The sequence below is a fragment of the Acipenser ruthenus genome, chromosome 42 (assembly GCF_902713425.1).
Source record: "Acipenser ruthenus chromosome 42, fAciRut3.2 maternal haplotype, whole genome shotgun sequence".
NCBI classification, from domain to species: domain Eukaryota; kingdom Metazoa; phylum Chordata; class Actinopteri; order Acipenseriformes; family Acipenseridae; genus Acipenser; species Acipenser ruthenus.
Genome location: NC_081230.1, coordinates 4,876,981 through 4,896,501, shown reverse-complemented (window position 1 = coordinate 4,896,501; position 19,521 = coordinate 4,876,981). Strand labels below are relative to the sequence as shown.

General features: G+C 38.3%; 1 protein-coding gene across 1 annotated transcript in view; it reads right to left on the bottom strand.

Moving 5' to 3' along the window:
• LOC117400903 (biogenesis of lysosome-related organelles complex 1 subunit 1) overlaps nucleotides 1–17,882 on the bottom strand; it is a 66,548-nt gene extending 48,666 nt beyond the window's left edge. Inside the window, exons 1-2 of the mRNA XM_034001256.3 lie at nucleotides 17,712–17,882; nucleotides 10,932–11,004 (exon numbers count right to left, since the gene is read on the bottom strand). Of these exons, the coding sequence (XP_033857147.1) occupies nucleotides 10,932–11,004; nucleotides 17,712–17,772 (134 nt within the window). The 5' untranslated portion in view covers nucleotides 17,773–17,882. The remainder of the gene's footprint in view (nucleotides 1–10,931; nucleotides 11,005–17,711) is intronic.
• Nucleotides 17,883–19,521: the final 1,639 nt, after the last annotated feature.

Sequence of the window (19,521 nt, the reverse complement as noted above, 5' to 3'; positions counted from 1 at the left end):
CAGGTGATCAAGGGTAATGACCAGCCCTATAAAAGGAGCAAACTGACAGCACCATAGTGAGAGGGGAGTAGAAGGAGTTTGGTGCTGTGTGTTGAGAAGATTTCTGTGTGTTCTATTGATTTCTGGATTGCAATATTGTGTATGACCCTGGACTGTTTGGATAACCCTGTTGGCTTTCTTGACCCTATTTTGGATGACTACCTGATTGTTGGCACACTCTGGATTAACATTACAACTCTGATTATTGGACTTCCCTTGAAAATAAACACGCAGGTAACATCCTGTTTAAAATAAACTTACACTTGTTGTGTCTATTGTGTTGTCCCCGCTCATACTTGTGAACAAAGTACGCAAAGAAGGACTAACTTTGTCACAATATATATAGTAAATATGGACTGGAGAGGAGGGCTATAGTGGAAAATGATTGCCCCGAGGGAAGACTATTGTTACCGGACAAGTAATAGCACTACTGCAGTTTGTGCCGGTTACTTAGCTGCACAAGCAAGTGAAAACTGTCAAATTGTACTTGAAATGAGCATTTCAAATTGCTTTAAAGTGTTATACAACACCCTGTGAAGTTCACAAGGAACACAGCGCCTTACCTTTACTGTGTCCCGTATCACAGCCTTATATTTTTAAACATATTTAGGACTGGGGTATTTTTAATCACAGATCATGGAACATGAATCAACATTAATTCTGGAGCATTCGCCAGGAGAAAAGGATCACAGTGCATCCAGATCATGCTCCCTCCTGCAGCAATGCTGGTCCTCTGTTCCCACAATACACCACTCAGGAGGGAGGATGAACTGGATACACTGCAATGTTTAGAAAAATATTTTTGGGTGAAAATGATTTCCCTTATTGTGCATCTTGTACTTGCACAGTACCCAAAAGGTAAACATATTTACAACAAATAGTTTATTGGATTATAGTCAAATGCGAAGGCTAGGACTGTATGACAAACGTTCGGTTCAGATCGGTGCATAATCAAGGCAGATATTGTGTTCATCATGTGGACTGTGACAGACAAACACGAACAGCACATAAGGGTCCCAAGTTTTTAAATAAGGAGTGTAAAGAAAAAACAGAAACTTTCACATGTTTTTTTTTTACTATAGGTAGTAACTATTTTTATATAAGAAACATGAACAATGGTGGTGCTGTCCAAAAAGTTTAAGAATCCCTGTATTCAACAATACTTTTAATACTATTGCACCACAACTACTTTACAATACACAACCGGGAAAAACAATTTATATTTAACTGCATCAAAACATACATTTTTGAGAGACTCATTCAGGCACATCAGTTATGTTTATTATACTATGGTTATCATGGTCTTTCTGTATGATGGATGAATTAAAATGTCAAAATAGTCTGGCTGCTAACCTCTATTTGTAGTGACTTGGCTGGCGATATGTTGGTGAGGGGATCTCTGAACTATTCCTATATTTGCTCCTGCAGGCGGCAGGCATGCACCTTCTGTTAAATGCTTCCTCTGAGCCACTTGAGCAGTTAAGAGTGATGTGAGTGTCCATCCCTTCTGTAAAGATGTAAACATAGCTGTAGGGTGTGCTTTAAGGGATACCATGTATGTTTTCGGAATACCTTATTCCCTACCTTTTCAACCCCACTTTCCAAAGACCTTCCGCTGACGGGTAACATGTTTAAAATGAGTTGCTGCCTGCTATCTGAATGGCAATATTACAGCAGTAGAATGCGTGGGATTCTGGTATTCAGCACTGCTGAGTGGATTTTTGGAATCTATCTTTCAGTAATTTAAATCCAATCACAGAATGCTTTGAAGAAACATACTGTTCATTGTAAAGCAGATGCGGAGGGAAGTAATTCTCAAAATGTAGCGGTTTGATTTAGGTATAATCTCAGGAGCAGACTTAAAATATCAGTGAACTTAAACTACTTTAGATAATTCTAGTTCAGTTATTCTTTTTTATTGTATACTTTCTCTAAACTCTTCTTTTCATTTCACTGTTACTTGTTTAAGTGTAGCTGTTTAATTAAGGTCTGTTTAGTGTTTGTTTTATGTGTTCATTTTTTTCTGAGCCTCCTGATTTTTTTTCAACTACAGTTCACCATTCTGCTCAGCACTACTGGACTGATTCAGTTTCAACATACTCAATTTTTTCAGCCTTCTACAATCACCATCATTACTGGACTCTTTGCTGGACCTCCTTATCTGTTGGTGAGATCATTCCTTTTCTGTTTGGATTTGTTCTACTTTAATTTGATACTTTGCTTCCTGTATTTTTTGGTTTTGTTCTTGTGTTACTTTGTTTGGTTTTCAATTCCATTGCTCTGCTGGACTTGTTAGGCCCAACTTTCTTGCACCATCCATTGCCATCCAGGCTTATTATTGTTACCACCTGTGATCATTTCATTCACCTTTATCTTTCTCTGTCTGTCTGTGCATTGATTTTGTGTTTGTGTGGGGGTTTATTTGAGACCCACCGGACACTTCACCTATTTCTCCTTTGTGTTATTTTTTGGCCTTTGTTCATATTTCATTTGTTGACATTATTGTTCACAACAATAAACTGGTTGTTTGTGAAATTGACACCTCTGACGTCCCTGCTTTTGCTCTATGTCGCTCTTGCTGACTTATTTAGTTATAGGAATCGCGCCAGTAGTGTCTCCTTAGGGAGGACAGTGCAGCTGCTTCAGTTGTGCAGAGTGACCATTACAAACTTTTATAAGTTATGAGAAGTATGTGCAACTATTCAGCAACAATCATGGGGAAGCAGAAGGATCTCAGTGACTTTATAAGGGGCATGAATAGTGGATGCCCATGTATTATAACTGTAGCCTTGATTCTCACAGATTTCTGTACTGTACTGCTGGGTCATGATCCCTGTGTTTGGTGTCTTTCTCTTGGGGTTTCATGTGGTTCACTCTCTCTCTGGGTATCTGCTCTCTAACCTTATTCTTTGGGGGGTTGTCAGGTCGTTACACTCCTCTAAGAGATGCTCAATGTAATTGCCTGTAAGAATTGGTAATGTTTTATCACTAACCTGGTCTGTATACACTAGTGAGGCTATTTAGTTTCCCTACATCTGCTTGGCTATTTATTTGGTTTAATCTGTCTGATCGATGTTTACTTCTGATTTATATATCTCAATCAAAGAGTGCCTAGTTACCATGGGAACATTGATACCAGCATTAGGAAACACGCTGGATGCTTCAGGATTATTTAGCTGATGCAGCCTTTTGGATATTTTTATAAGGGTTCCTTCTGCCTTGCGGTTTCAATGTAATGAGCTCAGTGGTGGCTGGTCCAGCACAGCTATAACAGCCTGCTCAGGTTGTCTGTACTGCTGTGTGTTTCAAACTGGCTACGTTTGACCTGAACCATCGCGTCTAATTCAATTGTGATGCAATTTCATCGGGGGCTATAGTATATCATTTATAAAATGTCATGGTTAAACTAATCTTTTTGATTGGTTGTTAGTGATCACATGACCATGCAGGATTTTGTGCACGACAACATAGGTTGGTACATTTTTTGCCTCATCACATTCTTAAAACTTAAATTAACTGCATAAAGATCAAAGCGCGTCTGAGGCAACTGCTTTTTAAAGTGAATTGCGCCGCCATTACAGGTGGTTAAAAACCACAGGCCACGTAGATATTCAGCTATTTTCATAATCATACATTAGACTAATTGCATGGATTTGTGCTGCTGCTAGATAATAAATGAATAGTATTAGGGCTCAGAAGCAGTATTAGTTCAACGTTTTTCTGACAGCTCTTCACAGCATTAGACAATATGTAAAACTACACTAGCTTTGGAGTCACTTCTTCAGGTAGCAAGAGGAAACTAATATATCAGAAAGTTCCTCCTAAAGTAGGCCACAGAAAATATAATACTTACTAAAACATTCCGCCTATAGCATTGCAACAACAGTCCTTCCCAAACCTGATTTAAAAGCCAATTAGATTTTCTATTACAGTAACAGTACTACTCTGTGCCCAGAATCAATGTGTACGTTTTTTACTTCATGTCTTTGTAGGTGAAAAGTACAAGACAGCATGAGGAAATAACAGTAACTCAAGCTTATAAATTCAGTATTTAGCTCTCTAGTTAATTGGCTCGTCTCCATTACGATTATTAGCGAGCACTGTGCTTGTCTCTGTGTCAGCGTAATAGATCTGCTCTCGCTATGCCACTGCAGCAAAGAAGCTCCTCATTACATCCACGATCAATACAAAACTGCGGCTGAAACCTAATTACAGCACTTAATCTTACAACAACGTGTCATTATGTCAAGCCCGAGCCAGCAATCAGGTCCAAGTCAACGAATCACCTGCACTACAGCAATGCAAGCATAGTGCCAAGACAGCACAACGTCATGGTTACAGCTCACAAAATAATTCTACAAGCCTTACCTGTCATACACTTCTTATACACAAGTCCTTTAAAAAGGGCACCCCTACTTAATTCAGCGAGCCCACATTGACAGGACTTGCCCTGAAACACTGTTCTATTTTTTTTTTCTAATAAAACCTCAATTAAAAACATGTATGTTCAGTTTGGTTAAAACTAGTGCTGGGACAAATATCCAAACAAATATTTTTTGACATGCAGTCGGATACAAAATTCAGATGTTTGTATTCGCTAGAAATTACAAAAATACCTTGTACTTATTTACCACCTCGCCAAAAGTTGCGCTACAGTTTCAAACATGGCAAATGAAAAAGAGCTCTATGTGATATGAGAGATTAATATAGAAAAAAACACACAGGATCAACACAGCAGCTCTTGAGCCTCTATTTAAACGTTTTAGACAGCAAAAACTAAACAAACCAGATTATGCGTGCGCACGCATAGTGCTCTCTGCGTCAAAAAAGTGTTGTGCTGCTTTAGCGCGAATGAGAATAAAGCCAAGCACGTCATTCTGAAATGCCTCGCTTAAACAGTGCCCAACTTGGAGTGATTTATATTTATATATATATTATATATATATATATATATATATATATATATATATATATATAATTTTTTTTTTTTTTTTGCAACTTTGTTATGAAATGTAATAAACGAGAAGCAAAACGGTGAGTCTTTTTTCCCTTCATTTTACAATGTCATATCGTTTTGTTTTATTTGACGTGTTTAAAGTAAAATTTCAGGTTTTGTTTGGTTTCGTTCAGCTACAATAAGGCACAAGTAAATCTCATGTTATTACTTCATGAAAATGTGTCTATGGCCAGTGTTTACTGTGAAGAAACGGCAATAGCAAGGAATTTAAAAAAAAAAACAAGTAAAAATATAAAAGTGTCAACAGGTAAAATGCTCCGATACAAATTACTGTAGCAAACCTGTTCTGAATACATGATGAGTGACCCGCACGGGAGGCCTGTCAAACACACTGTAGCAAACCTGTTCTGAATACATGATGACCCGCACGGGAGGCCTGTCAAACACACTGTAGCAAACCTGTTCTGAATACATGATGAGTGACCCGCATGGGAGGCCTGTCAAACACACTGTAGCAAACCTGTTCTGAATACATGATGACCCGCACGGGAGGCCTGTCAAACACACTGTAGCAAACCTGTTCTGAATACATGATGAGTGACCCGCACGGGAGGCCTGTCAAACACACTATAGCAAACCTGTTCTGAATACATGATGACCCGCATGGGAGGCTTGTCAAACACACTATAGCAAACCTGTTCTGCGCAAACTAGTATTATCTTCACCGTTCAGCCAAAACCAAAAAATTTTAGGTTAGTTTAGGGTATGATTTTAATGCAGACAAAATCATACCGTAGTGTTATACATTAGTGGAGAACTTGTCAGAACTTTAAAGGACAAGTGTTTTGACAACATTTCATTTATTTATTTATTTATTTATTTATTATAAAAGTTTTTGCTGGTTGAAAAAGAAAAATGGTTTCTAGTTAAAAACTAAATTTACGAACGAAGGAGTCCATTCGGCCCCTAGCCTGTCCGGTTCCTATTAGATGATTGTTCTTATAACTTTGACTTCTTGGGTCTCAAAGGATCCAAGTGATTCTGCCTCAACAACTTGACTAGGTAACCCATTCCATACCCTTGTCACTCTCCGCGGAAAGAAGCGTCTCCTTCCCTCTGTCCTAAATCTGCACTTAATTAACAGCCGTGTCCTCTGGTCCTGGTTTCTGTACTGCACTTAAAGAATTGGTTAGGGTTAATTATGTCAACTCCTTTCAAGATTTTAAAGACTTCAATCATGCCCCCCCCCCAATTATTCTTTGTTCCAGGCTAAATAGATTCACTTCTTTCAGCCTCTCTTCCTGGCTCATTCCTTTACGGCCTGGGATTGGTCTGGTTGGTCTTGGACTCTCTTCAGGGCCACAATGTTCATTTGGCACTGTGGTGACCAGAACTGGACACAGCAGAAATGTGGGGAAAGCTGTGTGATGTATTGGTAGAGTAATAGGGCTTTATTTATTGGCATAAAGTTCATAGTTTGACATCTGAACATAACACTTCCGATCACAGATAGCAACTGCAAACAGTGTGACTGTTTTCTCTAGCAGGCTTATCTGAATTCACCAGCTTTTCTCGACTGGGAATTGAGTGTAAAAGAAACAGCAGGATCTATCTGAAAACTGCAGGATTGTTGTAGTTTTAATTATTTTCATTGCAATTTGTAGTATATTGTGGTTTTTTTATTTTTTTATTTTTTTTTTAAATTGCTATAACAATGAGATGATAATCATTAGATGGTGCTGGCTCTTGCATCTTACTTCTAAGATACTGATCTAGCCTAAGTTATATGTATCTAGAACTATAGAGCAGCTCCTGAGCTCAGTAAAAGCACATTAGCACAGCCTTATTTGAAGAATTGCAAAAGTATGTCAGGAACACACATTCCCTGCACGGTTGTACTGTATTACCAAGTTTCATGACAATTTGAAAAAATTGTAACTGTGACAGAGTTGGAAGGATGAATGGACAGACAGACCCCCCTATATTCCCAGAATACTCTCAAAAACTTTAATTAAATAATATTAATACCAAGTTTCATGACAATTGGATAAGTGGTTCTCCAGATATATGCAACACTGTGAAGTGTGACATGCAGACGGACGGATGTACAGACAGACACCCCCTATACCCCAGAACCTGATTCTCAAGAACTTATTCTAAATAATGTGAATACCAAGGCATCTGCCAAATGAATAAATATAAATAATTATTGCAATAACTCAGAATGATTGCAAATATCATTCATTTTAAGCTACTGTACTTGAAGTTACCAGTACTGTATTTCCATTTAAATTCTGGGTCTCAATTGGCTACCAATCTCCAAATGATAAAAACGCCCGTTTCTGTATAAAATTCTCCATAATAAACTATATTTTGATATGTATTGAGTGGTAAAATGTACCTCTCTCAAGTAAAAAAAGGATCTGAATGCCAACAAATTAAACAAAAACACTCCCTGCCAGTAATTCTTACAGAAACACAATCCCCATTTCAGATTAGACTGCCAGGGTTCCTCGGCTCAGCTATTAAAGCACTGGGTAGTTCTACAGCTGGCCACACGACTCCATTTCTACTGCTGGCTCACACCACTCTGTCTGTCTGTCTTGGGAGTGCACAGATGACCTCAGCTGTTACTAATTTGGGAATGTTACTAAATTTGCCTCGGAGCTTTGGGGCAGTGGCTGGAGGGGGGGTGGAAATCCTTGGGAACAGCTGCGGAAGCAAGGAACTGGAAAAGGAGAGCAGTCAAAACTTCTCATGACCCCCATGTTAACTGCATTTAAAATGTTTGTTGGACTGAAGACATTTCTTTGTAATAGTTGCACAAAGATCTTGAATTAAAATGGGGGTTAACTAGAACATGCTGGCTCTTTACAGAGGAATCCCCCTGGATTGCACCAACCACTTACCGAGGGCTATCCCCAGATATGGATATCAACTCAAACTCATTACCTGCAATTCTGTGATTGATTAAATCCACTGCTGTGGGGTTGTGTATAGGTAGGATTGGAGCAATAATCTAATTATATATTGATCATGTGTAATGTAATTACACTGACAAATTGTTATCCATAATCTCATGTGATTATTGTGTGTCTGGCACGATCCTCTAAAAATATAGGATGTGCTGTTCTGAACCTCCACCTTCTCCTGTATGCAATGCATGATAAAAGAACACCAGAAAACTACTTGTATTCAAGACCCTCTCCCTCTATAGTGTGACAAAACAGTGGCAAAAATAAGAGAATATGTGAACTACTAACTTGGAGAAACTGGGACATCATTTCAGAAAATTGTGATTATGATAGTTTTTGTCAATAATTGTTAATTGAAAATGTCACTATCGTCCAGGCCTAGACACAGGTTGATCAAACCATCCCTTTAGTCAAGCTGACAGACAGGGAAGTAAAGTAACACTAAGACAAGTTTGTTTTTAAAAACAAAACCAAAACAATTATGCATAGCGCTGTACCAAAGCACAGAGAACAGCGGTTAAATTGTGTAGGACACTGAAACGTATTAACTTTCCAAGCATCCTGCCAAGGAAGAACAATTCTCACGGAAAGCACTTTGCTTCAGTCTATTATGAGAAACAAGGAGAGTTAGACACAGGGGGGTGTCACATTACCTCAACATGTTAATGCAATGAGAAAGTCTGTCCAGTGCCCAGTAATTATAATATTGTAACTCAGTATCGAAGCAACAGAACCACTTAGAATAAATGCAAATATTACAGTTCCGTATAATCAAGCAGGGGCTTATAGTATCCTGGGTATGCACTATAATGGGTAGAGGCTTATGCTGAGAAAATGTCCTGGTATAAAATACAAGCCCATGCACCTGTCTCAGAGTATGAACGCCCCCACAGCTGAAAAAGGTTCAAATACAAGAAGTGAACCAAGATATTTTTAAATCTCTGAATTACTATACACTAGAAGATATGATAAAACACAACATACAGTATTTATGACTAATACTGTATTGCTCTTCATGACATATGTTGTTTATGCTACGAATGCTTAAATTTCCTATGAATAGGAGAATACTGTAGCTACCCAAACTCATACTGTATACTAAGTCTACCTTTAACAAGACAGGTGAGCTGGGTGTAGTGCATTCTTCACAAATCAGGTGTAAAGTCTTTTTTTTAGAAATTCCTCTATTAAAATATCCTAATCTAGATGTACTTAAAATATTTGGTATTTTGTAATATGAATGTTCTGTAAATTGTTTGTTTTAAATGATACGCAGTATGCTTAGCAATAGAATGCGGTTGCATTGCAGTAAACAGCACGACCAGCATTTACACATGTAGGCTTGTATACAGGCTTCTGTGTTTTTAATTACTAGATTTATTTATTAAAAGAAAAAAAAAAACACTTTCACTTACGCCTCTCTTAATTAACTTATCTTAAACTGCGCCACTATCCAGCTTTCATTCAGCGCAGTTCATGCTGCTTGCATTCCGTTTCCTCATACTGCTTCTGTTTCTGTCAACAGCTATTGGCCAGCATAACGTCAGTATAATCACTGCATGTTGACTGGCCAAGCTTTCATTCTGATCAGATTTCATTTTGGCATGCGTCACAAATCTCCACCCGTTTAACTGTATAACCTTAACTACCGTGCAACAGGCAAAGTAAGGCCTTCACAACCTATTATTCTGAAATATTAGTTTTACATATAATTTCATGATATAGCAGCATTGCAAATCGGTATCCTTTTGTTAGATTTAGCTGGGAATTGTGCAGCATGTGATTGGAACAGGAAAGTGAAAATAGTTTTTGTATTTATTTTTACTTCAGTACGTTAGTGTGACAGAGAGTGAATGAATCCGAGGCAACAATCTCCCTCCAGACCTGTGAGGGCACGGTATAACAGGAACAGTGTGCCCTGGACTGGATGGTTTGGCAGATCATTCCAGGGTCAGTCGGAAGTCGGCCATCCAGAAAGGGGACGGAGTCACAATATCAGAAGTCATCACCTTAATGCGGTAGGTGATGTGTCAGTCATGGAGTGGAGGATACGTGATTGCACTCCATACCGAAGGGGGCGTGACTGAGGGTATATCAGGGGATATGGCTAAGCAATCTGTTCCTTTGTTATGGTTATGAAAGGACCAGTGAAGAAGTACTGTGTTATAAAGAAACCGTGAGTTTTTGTGTGTTGTTTTATTTCTCTATTAAACTGTTACGTTTGTCATTTATAGAAGGCTAACATCCGGGAGCTGTAGCTAAACAGCCAGCAATTAAACCCGGACTACACTTCACTATTGTGCATGTATAAACCTGTAAATCACCACTTTCACTAAGAGCACTCACTCTGGAGTTGTGACCGTGTTGTGTTTGTGTGTGTCTTGTTCAGTGTCTTAATATTTGACAGGACTGATCCCTGTGGTTTACCTGTGTGATGGAGCCAGGTATTATTTGACAGGACTGATCCCTGTGGTTTACCTGCGCGATGGAGCCAGGTATTATTATTTCAGATGCAAAACAAGCAACCCAGCCAAATAAAGAGCCGTTTAACTGTGGACTGTGTTGTTTCAAATCATTCCTGAGCACTGCATCACCTCTACACCTGCGCACTGAAAACCACTTTGCCACAGTTAGTAATGTAATTTAGCTTAGGTATTGTAATAATTTATATGACTGATTAACCTATTAAGTTTAACCTGTTGTCAGAGCAATAAAAAAAATAAAAAATTGAGCCAAACACCTCATTTTTGTTACAATTTATTATTAGAAGGGCCTGGGAATTAAGATCCAGCACAGAATTGGAGGGGCTGCTGTGTTTAAATGAGAAACACTTTGGCTTTATAGAAATAAATGGAAAGAAAAATAGAAGTGCTTATGTCTATTTTCTTTATTATTCATATGATACTGTATACTTAGTATTTTTAGGAAAGATGGTTTAGGGCCTGAGGTGTGGTACTTACCCAACATTGAGGTGGTCTACCAGAGCCTCTGTCAGGCTTGTAGCCGCAGCAATCGCTTCTCTTCTGCGCTTTTCTGGAGGAAAAACATCAAATAAAAATTTAAAAACAGAATACAATACAATGAAACAGATAACACATTATAAATACAGGGAAATTGTGCAGTATCCAATACCCAACCTGTTCAGCTCTATGCAACACAAGTCAGACTAACTGTAACAGAACTTACAGACAATGCATCGAGGGCAGTCTTGTTACACTATGAGCAAGGCCTTTTTTCTTCTGTAGTAGGGATGCAGTGATACACTGACACATGATGAGATCCTCTGTATTAGGGATGCAGTGATACACTGACACATGATGGGATCCTCTGTATTAGGGATGTAGTGATACACTGATACATGATGATGGGATCCTCTATTAGGGATGTAGTGATACACTGACACATGATGAGATCCTCTGTATTGGGGATGTAGTGATACACTGATACATGATGAGATCCTCTGTATTAGGGATGTAGTGATACACTGATAAAGGATGAGATCCTCTGTATTAGGGATGTTGTGATACACTGATACATGATGATGAGATCCTCTGTATTAGGGATGTTGTGATACACTGATACATGATGAGATCCTCTGTATTAGGGATGTAGTGATACACTGATACATGATGATGAGATCCTCTGTATTAGGGATGTAGTGACACACTGATACATGATGATGAGATCCTCTGTATTAGGGATGTAGTGACACACTGATACATGATGAGATCCTCTGTATGTTGTAATACACTGATATAGACGTACTCAAATTTGTTGGTACCCTTACAGCTCATTGAAATAATGCTTCATTCCTCCTGAAAAGTGATGAAATTAAAAGCTATTTTATCATGTATACCTGCATGCCTTTGGTATGTCATAGAATAAAGCAAAGAAGCTGTGAAAAGAGATGAATTATTGTTTATTCTACAAAGATATTCTAAAATGGTCTGGACACATTTGTTGGTACCCCTTAGAAAAGATAATAAATAATTGGATTATAGTGATATTTCAAACTAATTAGTTTCTTTAATTAGTATCACACATGTCTCCAATCTTGTAATCAGTCATTCAGCCTATTTAAATGGAGAAAAGTAGTCACTGTGCTGTTTGGTATCATTGTGTGCACCACACTGAACATGGACCAGAGAAAGCAAAGGAGAGAGTTGTCTGAGGAGTTCAGAAAGAAGATAATAGACAAGCATGGTAAAGGTAAAGGCTACAAGACCATCTCCAAGCAGCTTGATGTTCCTGTGACAACAGTTGCAAATATTATTAAGAAGTTTAAGGTCCATGGAACTGTAGCCAACCTCCCTGGGCGCGGCCGCAAGAGGAAAATCGACCCCAGATTGAACAGAAGGATAGTGCAATTGGTAGAAAAAGAATCAAAGAGATACAAGCTGAACTCCAAGGTGAAGGTACGTCAGTTTCTGATCGCACCATCCGTCGCTTTTTGAGCGAAAGTGGGCTCCATGGAAGAAAACCCAGGAGGACTCCACTTTTGAAAGAAAAACATAAAGCCAGACTGGAATTTGCTAAAATGCATATTGACAAGCCACAATCCTTCTGGGAGAATGTCCTTTGGACAGATGAGTCAAAACTGGAGCTTTTTGGCAAGTCACATCAGCTCTATGTTCACAGACGAAAAAATGAAGCTTTCAAAGAAAAGAACACCATACCTACAGTGAAACATGGAGGAGGCTCGGTTATGTTTTGGGGCTGCTTTGCTGCGCCTGGCACAGGGTGCCTTGAATCTGTGCAGGGCACAATGAAATCTCAAGACTATCAAGGCATTCTGGAGCGAAACGTACTGCCCAGTGTCAGAAAGCTCTGTCTCAGTCACAGGTCATGGGTCCTCCAACAGGATAATGACCCAAAACACACAGCTAAAAGCACCCAAGAATGGATAAGAACAAAACATTGGACTATTCTGAAGTGGCCTTCTATGAGTCCTGATCTGAATCCTATCAAACATCTATGGAAAGAGCTGAAACTTGCAGTCTGGAGAAGGCACCCATCAAACCTGAGACAGCTGGAGCAGTTTGCTCAGGAAGAGTGGGCCAAACTACCTGTTAACAGGTGCAGAAGTCTCACTGAGAGCTACAGAAAACGTTTGATTGCAGTGATTGCCTCTAAAGGTTGTGCAACAAAATATTAGGTTAGCGGTCCCATCATTTTTGTCCATGCCATTTTCATTTGTTTTATTATTTACAATATTATGTTGAAAGCAAAAGTAAAGTCTGATTTCTATTAAATATGGAATAAACAATGGTGGATGCCAATTACTTTTGTCAGTTTCAAGTTATTTCAGAGAAAATTGTGCATTCTTCGTTTTTTGTGGAGGGGTACCAACAAATTTGAGCACGTCTGTACGTGATGAGATCCTCTGTATTAGGGATGTTGTGATACACTGATACATGATGAGATCCTCTGTATTAGGGATGTTGTGATACACTGATATTGATGATGAGATCCCCTGTATTAGGGATGTAGTGATACACTGATACATGATGATGAGATCCTCTGTATTAGAGATGTAGTGATACACTGATATTGATGATGAGATCCTCTGTATTAGGGATGTTGTGATACACTGATACATGATCTGCATAAAAGACAATTCACAATTCAAATTTCCTCTTGTGGAGGTATTTAATCACAATGCATACTGTATGTTCTACTTCGTAAAGATTATAGTGATTCCACTAAAAACAAGTTAAAAAAAACAAAATGTGGTGAAAACGCTCTTTCTGTGTGCTAACAGCCTGATTTTCAAGAGGCAAAATAAAAACTAGGCTGCAAAGGGGGGTAGGGTATCTACAGTAATACAGAACCGTTTACACATGCGACACAAAATCATAACTTGATTTATATTTTTCCAGGACATTTGGCAGCTTACTTAAACAAACAAACAAAACTCCAAAGTGCCGGTGCGGCTCACCGCTGGACAAACAGTGAATACAAAAACGCGCCAATACCGTGAACTCGGTAATCATGGTATAGCAAAATGGTTTAGGTTTCAAAACCGTGGCAGTTTATACCGCGGTTTACCATAAAACCGGTATAACGTGACATCCCTAATTTCATGGCATATCTAAAAATAGGTATTTCAAGATATTTCATGATTAAACATAATATAAAATTAGCTTTGTCCATTCAAAATACTACAACAAATATGTTTCTACATATTGAAATGTTTAAGTGAAAGATAGTAAATGCTAAATGGTAGAATATTTCATTTTTCATGTCAACCTTTTAAAGACATTCTATTTTCATCATCAGTGAATTATCAAACAAAATAAAAACAGAATTAAAAGTAAAAATAACAACAGGCACATGAAATGCTCTGCGGTGTGTTCAATCATTTACCGGAAGCAAACTAAACCGGCTGCCAGGTTCCTAAATGCAGTGTAACAGGTAGTATGTCAATATGGCAAACGCTTGCTGTATTTATTTGTAAGTAATAAAAAAATAAGTATATTTACACTATTTCTTTTAGAAATGGGAATTTTCACCAGGAACTATTACACGGCTATGGGAAAAATTCACATACATTGTGAAATCTGTGATGCAAGTAATACGGAAAAATAATAACAATCGCTGCTCTACAAGTAGCTATTTTTATTAACAGGAAGTAACAGTATAATACAAGTACTGTACAGTATGCATAAAGCCCACCCTACTCATGCATAGTTTCCAAACAACAAATAAAGGCAACATAACATCCAGATTACATCTCGTATTAACACCAGAACCGCCGAGATGTCAGACTACACACAACCACCGCACCCGCAAAATGTGCAGCTCCATTTTAAAACAGCTTCGATATGAAAATGAAAAACAAACAAATCAGATACAACTTAATATTTCTATTTATGAACATCATACATAACATTGAGAGCAGAAACACCATATTTACACTGAAAATGTAACTTTCTTATTTTTTTTTCAAAAAGAGCACATGCATAAATATGAAAAACTGTAATAAAATAAACTTTACACAACGTGAAAGCGCTTTGAGTGAAACAGAGTTCAAAGGCTCTGTCTGTCTGTTCAGAGTTCAAAGGCTCTGTCTGTCTGTTCAGAGTTCTATTGCAGCTTTCTAAGTACAATCTAGGCAGAAAACACGCTTTTCAACTGTACCAATGCATTTGCCACAGACTGGCCTTTTCACAACGGGCGCAGACATCAAAAGTTCTGTTTTTGTTGCATTTAACAACCTGGCATTGTCTTTCATTCCGTGTGCCAGTGGCTGAAGGCTGAGGGGCATTTGCCAGCTGGCTTTCGTGTCTCTTATCAAAATGTTTCTGCCGTAGCTCCTGGGCTAGCTGCAAAATGATGTCCTGCCGAGTGACTTTGTTGCCGGTGCACTCCTTGTACAAAACCAAAGCATTGATAGCTGCCAGGTACAAAACATTATAAAAAACAGACACAGGCCACGCCCCAAGTTTTACCATGTGATTTAACTCAGATGTACATGCAAGCAGTCGTCACATTGGCAGATAATAACGATATGGGCCAAAATGCCATGACTAAGGTTTATACTTATATAGTGTCATACTAATTGACTCATATGTCATGAAATGAACCATTAATCTGAAGCTCCTCTTCTTCGTAGCAGCTCAAGCTGAAATCTGCGTATCAGTCATGAATATATAGCCAATAAATGATACATTTATCAAATTCAGCGCAATCAATATTGATATTGATGTTGCTTTCAAACTGTCAATTCCAATTCAAGAATTTAATTGGAACTGACCAAAAAATTCCAATTCCATTCGGAATTGACCCCAACTCTTGAGCTCAAAGCATCCCACGAACACACGAGTGAGTCTCAACAGGGCTGACCCTGCAGTGTATGAACCATCCTTAAGAGTGCAGAAAATATGAACTGTGTTCACAGTGCTGTATTGGGGCATAACCGTGGAACTGTATAAGAACAATATAGGCTATCTAATAACCGCAGACAGATGGACACACTGATGACGGTTCTCACATTTTTATATGGCAGCTGCACAACCAGGAGAATATATATTTTCCCCTCCATAATGAATTATAAAGTGCAACTCCAATCACACTGAATATAAAAGCTTTTTTTTAAAAGAAAATGCAATTCTCAAGTCTGTAAACCATAAAAGTGTTTAATTGTAGTTTGAAACTGGAAAAATGAATGGTTATCATGCACAGGCATGATGGGAAATACCATACAGGGCCTGCATCTGTATTTGTCACCTTCTTTGTTTGAATTTTTTTGTGCAAACTCCATGGCCAAACACGTATTTACGTATTTTTATGTTTTAAAAGTACATCTAAATTATAAAACCAAAAGTTTTAAAAATACATTAATAATAGAGCAAGTAATCATACAGACAAAATGCAATGAACCGCTGACGCATGCGCATAGCTCAAAATAATGCAAAACGGATGCAGTAGTGCTTGATGCAGCATGGTGCCTTAACACCTACCAAGGGGATAAAATGGTTAAATAAAAATTTAGTGTGTGGTGTTTGCCTACGACACTAACAATCATTAGTATGTATAGGATTTGTTGTATCTTAATATAAAATAAACTTGATTATATTGCACACAGCAATATTTTTTTTTAATCCCAAGATATCATGATATGGACATTATTATCGATATATCCAAATATAAATATTGGTACCCATCACTAATAAATACGCAAACTAGTACAGACATGTGGTTATTTAATATCGCTCCTGTCAACGTCTGCTTGAATACAATGGGAGTCAATGGGGACAGGCTGCCGATAACAGCGGTTGATAATACTGCACCACTCAAATTTATCATATAACTGATTTCCAACCCACTTAATATCACTTTGGTAAATAAAAGCACAACATAAGAAGGTTTAAATGCAAGTGTGCTGCTGTAAAGTATTGACACACGAAGTATGATACAGCATACAGAACAATGCGCATGCATGTTTACTGTGTATTGTACAGAAACTGTAGCAGAAAGGCAATCGTTGTGTTAATAGCACAGTATGTGTTTCCAGTGCTTATGTTGTCAGCTCATTGGTGACGAGGTCATCTCTGCTTATTCACTGTCTTGTTTTACTCAGCCCATTGGAAGTGATATTCAAGGGTTGACTAGTATTTTTTTTAATGATGGGACAACACATAAAAAGGAGGCTGATGATTTTGTTATTACAAATACATGTTCACATCCCAACAATGTGTACACACTGCTGCGGACTAATGATAACTGTGTTTCTATTACAGAAATATTCTGAACTGACTTGCACATCAGACCCAACGTGCAGATTGCATAAACGCGATATTTCCCGTGTCCTGAAAACTACACAGGATGAAGGAATGTTTTTCCACCACTTTATATTTAGTATTGGATTAACACTAGCAACACATGAAATAGCACTTGTGACGGATATACAAATAATATTATGTAAACAAACGAAAAAAAAACAACTTGCTTTTAGTGCCTCGGTTGCTCACTAGCGAGCCACTTCCTGCAACAAAGTTTGTGAATGAATGACAGACAGACACCCTCCCATCACAGCTAGCATTTTCAACAAAGCACCAATGAAAACCGCAGTGGGCGGGACACACACACACAAACATCTAAGTAGCGGCTCCTGAATGCATTGGACTGCGGCACTAAAGACGCCTAACACAGCAACACTGAAAACACGAGCCCCGTGTCTCTCCAAGAAGGGTAGGCCTTTCCTTTAGAAAATGTTCGAAAGGTTCAGTTGTTCTTACCCTGCAGTTCTTTCCTGTCGTTTTGTTTTGCCTGGTGCTCTTTCAGTAACCTGGACAACATGTTTAAAGTTTTTCAGTAATTAACAGATTTCAATTCCACATACTCTGGTCTGCGACAGGAAGACGCTCCGCTTCTGGAAGAAGCCCCACTGCGGCGTCACGTGACATGGTTTTATTATGACAGGGTCGATTATAGCAAATGACACGTCTGGTTTTACAGAGAGGTCATGTTTCTCTAGACCAGGGATACTCAATTATTTTTGCGAAGGTTCAAAATTCAAGGTCAAGGTCCGGAGCACATTTTCACTCCCATCCCCATACTGACAAACAAACACAGAGCTACACAAATATAGTTTTTACACGTGTTGGTCTGAGAGTTTGAGAGTTCTTCACTGGGTTTAAAAGAGTTTTTGGTAAATCATTTTTTCACTAGTATGCCTTCTTTACTGACTTGTTACTGCATGAATTATTTCCCTGCCATAACCATATAATTGTATAACTACTGTATTCTTCTGTGTTAGCAGAGTCAAACATTGTGTTTCAACATTGCAAAAACAAAGCAAATTGTAGCAAACAAAACTGAATCACTGTGCTTTCTCGTTCAACTGAATTAAAAATGAAAACATCTTACAAATAATAAGTACAGTCATTTTACATTCAATCGGCTAATAGTCACAGTAAGTGAGATAAATGGTTCTCAAGGGCCTTGAGTTACAGGTGAGCTCAGCAAGCGCAATACAAAGACGCAAAGATTTACATCAGGCAGAACAGAACGCTGACATTAATAATGTAAGTCTTGGAGAACGAATATCCGCACACATAGTGTGATCTGCAGATACTTAAGACAGGAAACATTTTAACTGCATGTGGTGTAAGCCCATCTTGCGCGTTTGGTTGTTAGTAGCTTATTGATTCCAGAATCTCATCAGGCAGGTTCTTGAAGGATCCCAGGGTGTCAGCTTCAACAACATTACTGGGGAGTTGGTTCCAGACCCTCACAATTCTCTGTGTAAAAAAGTGCCTCCTATTTTCTGTTCTGAATGCCCCTTTATCTAATCTCCATTTGTGACCCCTGGTCCTTGTTTCTTTTTTTAGGTCAAAAAAGTCCCCTGGGGCAACATTGTCAATACCTTTTAGGATTTTGAATGCTTGAATCAGATTGCCTAATAGTCTTCTTTGTTCAAGACTGAATAGATTCAATTCTTTTAGCCTGTCTGCATACGACATGCCTTTTAAACCCAGGATAATTCTGGTCACTCTTCTTTGCACTCTTTCTAGAGCAGCAGTATCCTTTTTGTAACATGGTGACCAGAACTGAACACAATATTCTAGATGAGATCTTACTAATGGATTGTAGAGTTTTAACATTACTTCCCTTGATTTAAATTCAACACTTCTCACAATATATCCAAGCATCTTTCTTGCCTTTTTTATAGCTTCTCCACATTGTCAAGATGAAGACATAAACTCCTACTGTAGGGGTTTTTCATAGATTCCTTCAATTTCAGTATCTCCCATATGATATTTATAATACACATTTTTATTGCCTGCATGCAGTACTTTACACTTTTCTCTATTAAATGTCATTTGCCATGTATCTGCCCAGTTCTGAATGCTGTCTAGATCATTTTGAATGACCTTTGCTGCTGCAACAGTGTTTGCCACTCCTCGTATTTTTGTGTCGTCTGCAAATTTAACGAGTTTGCTTACTATACCAGAATCTAAATCATTAATGTAGATTAGGAATAGCAGAGGACCTAATACTGATCCCTGTGGTACACCACTGGTTACCTCGCTCCATTTTGAGGGT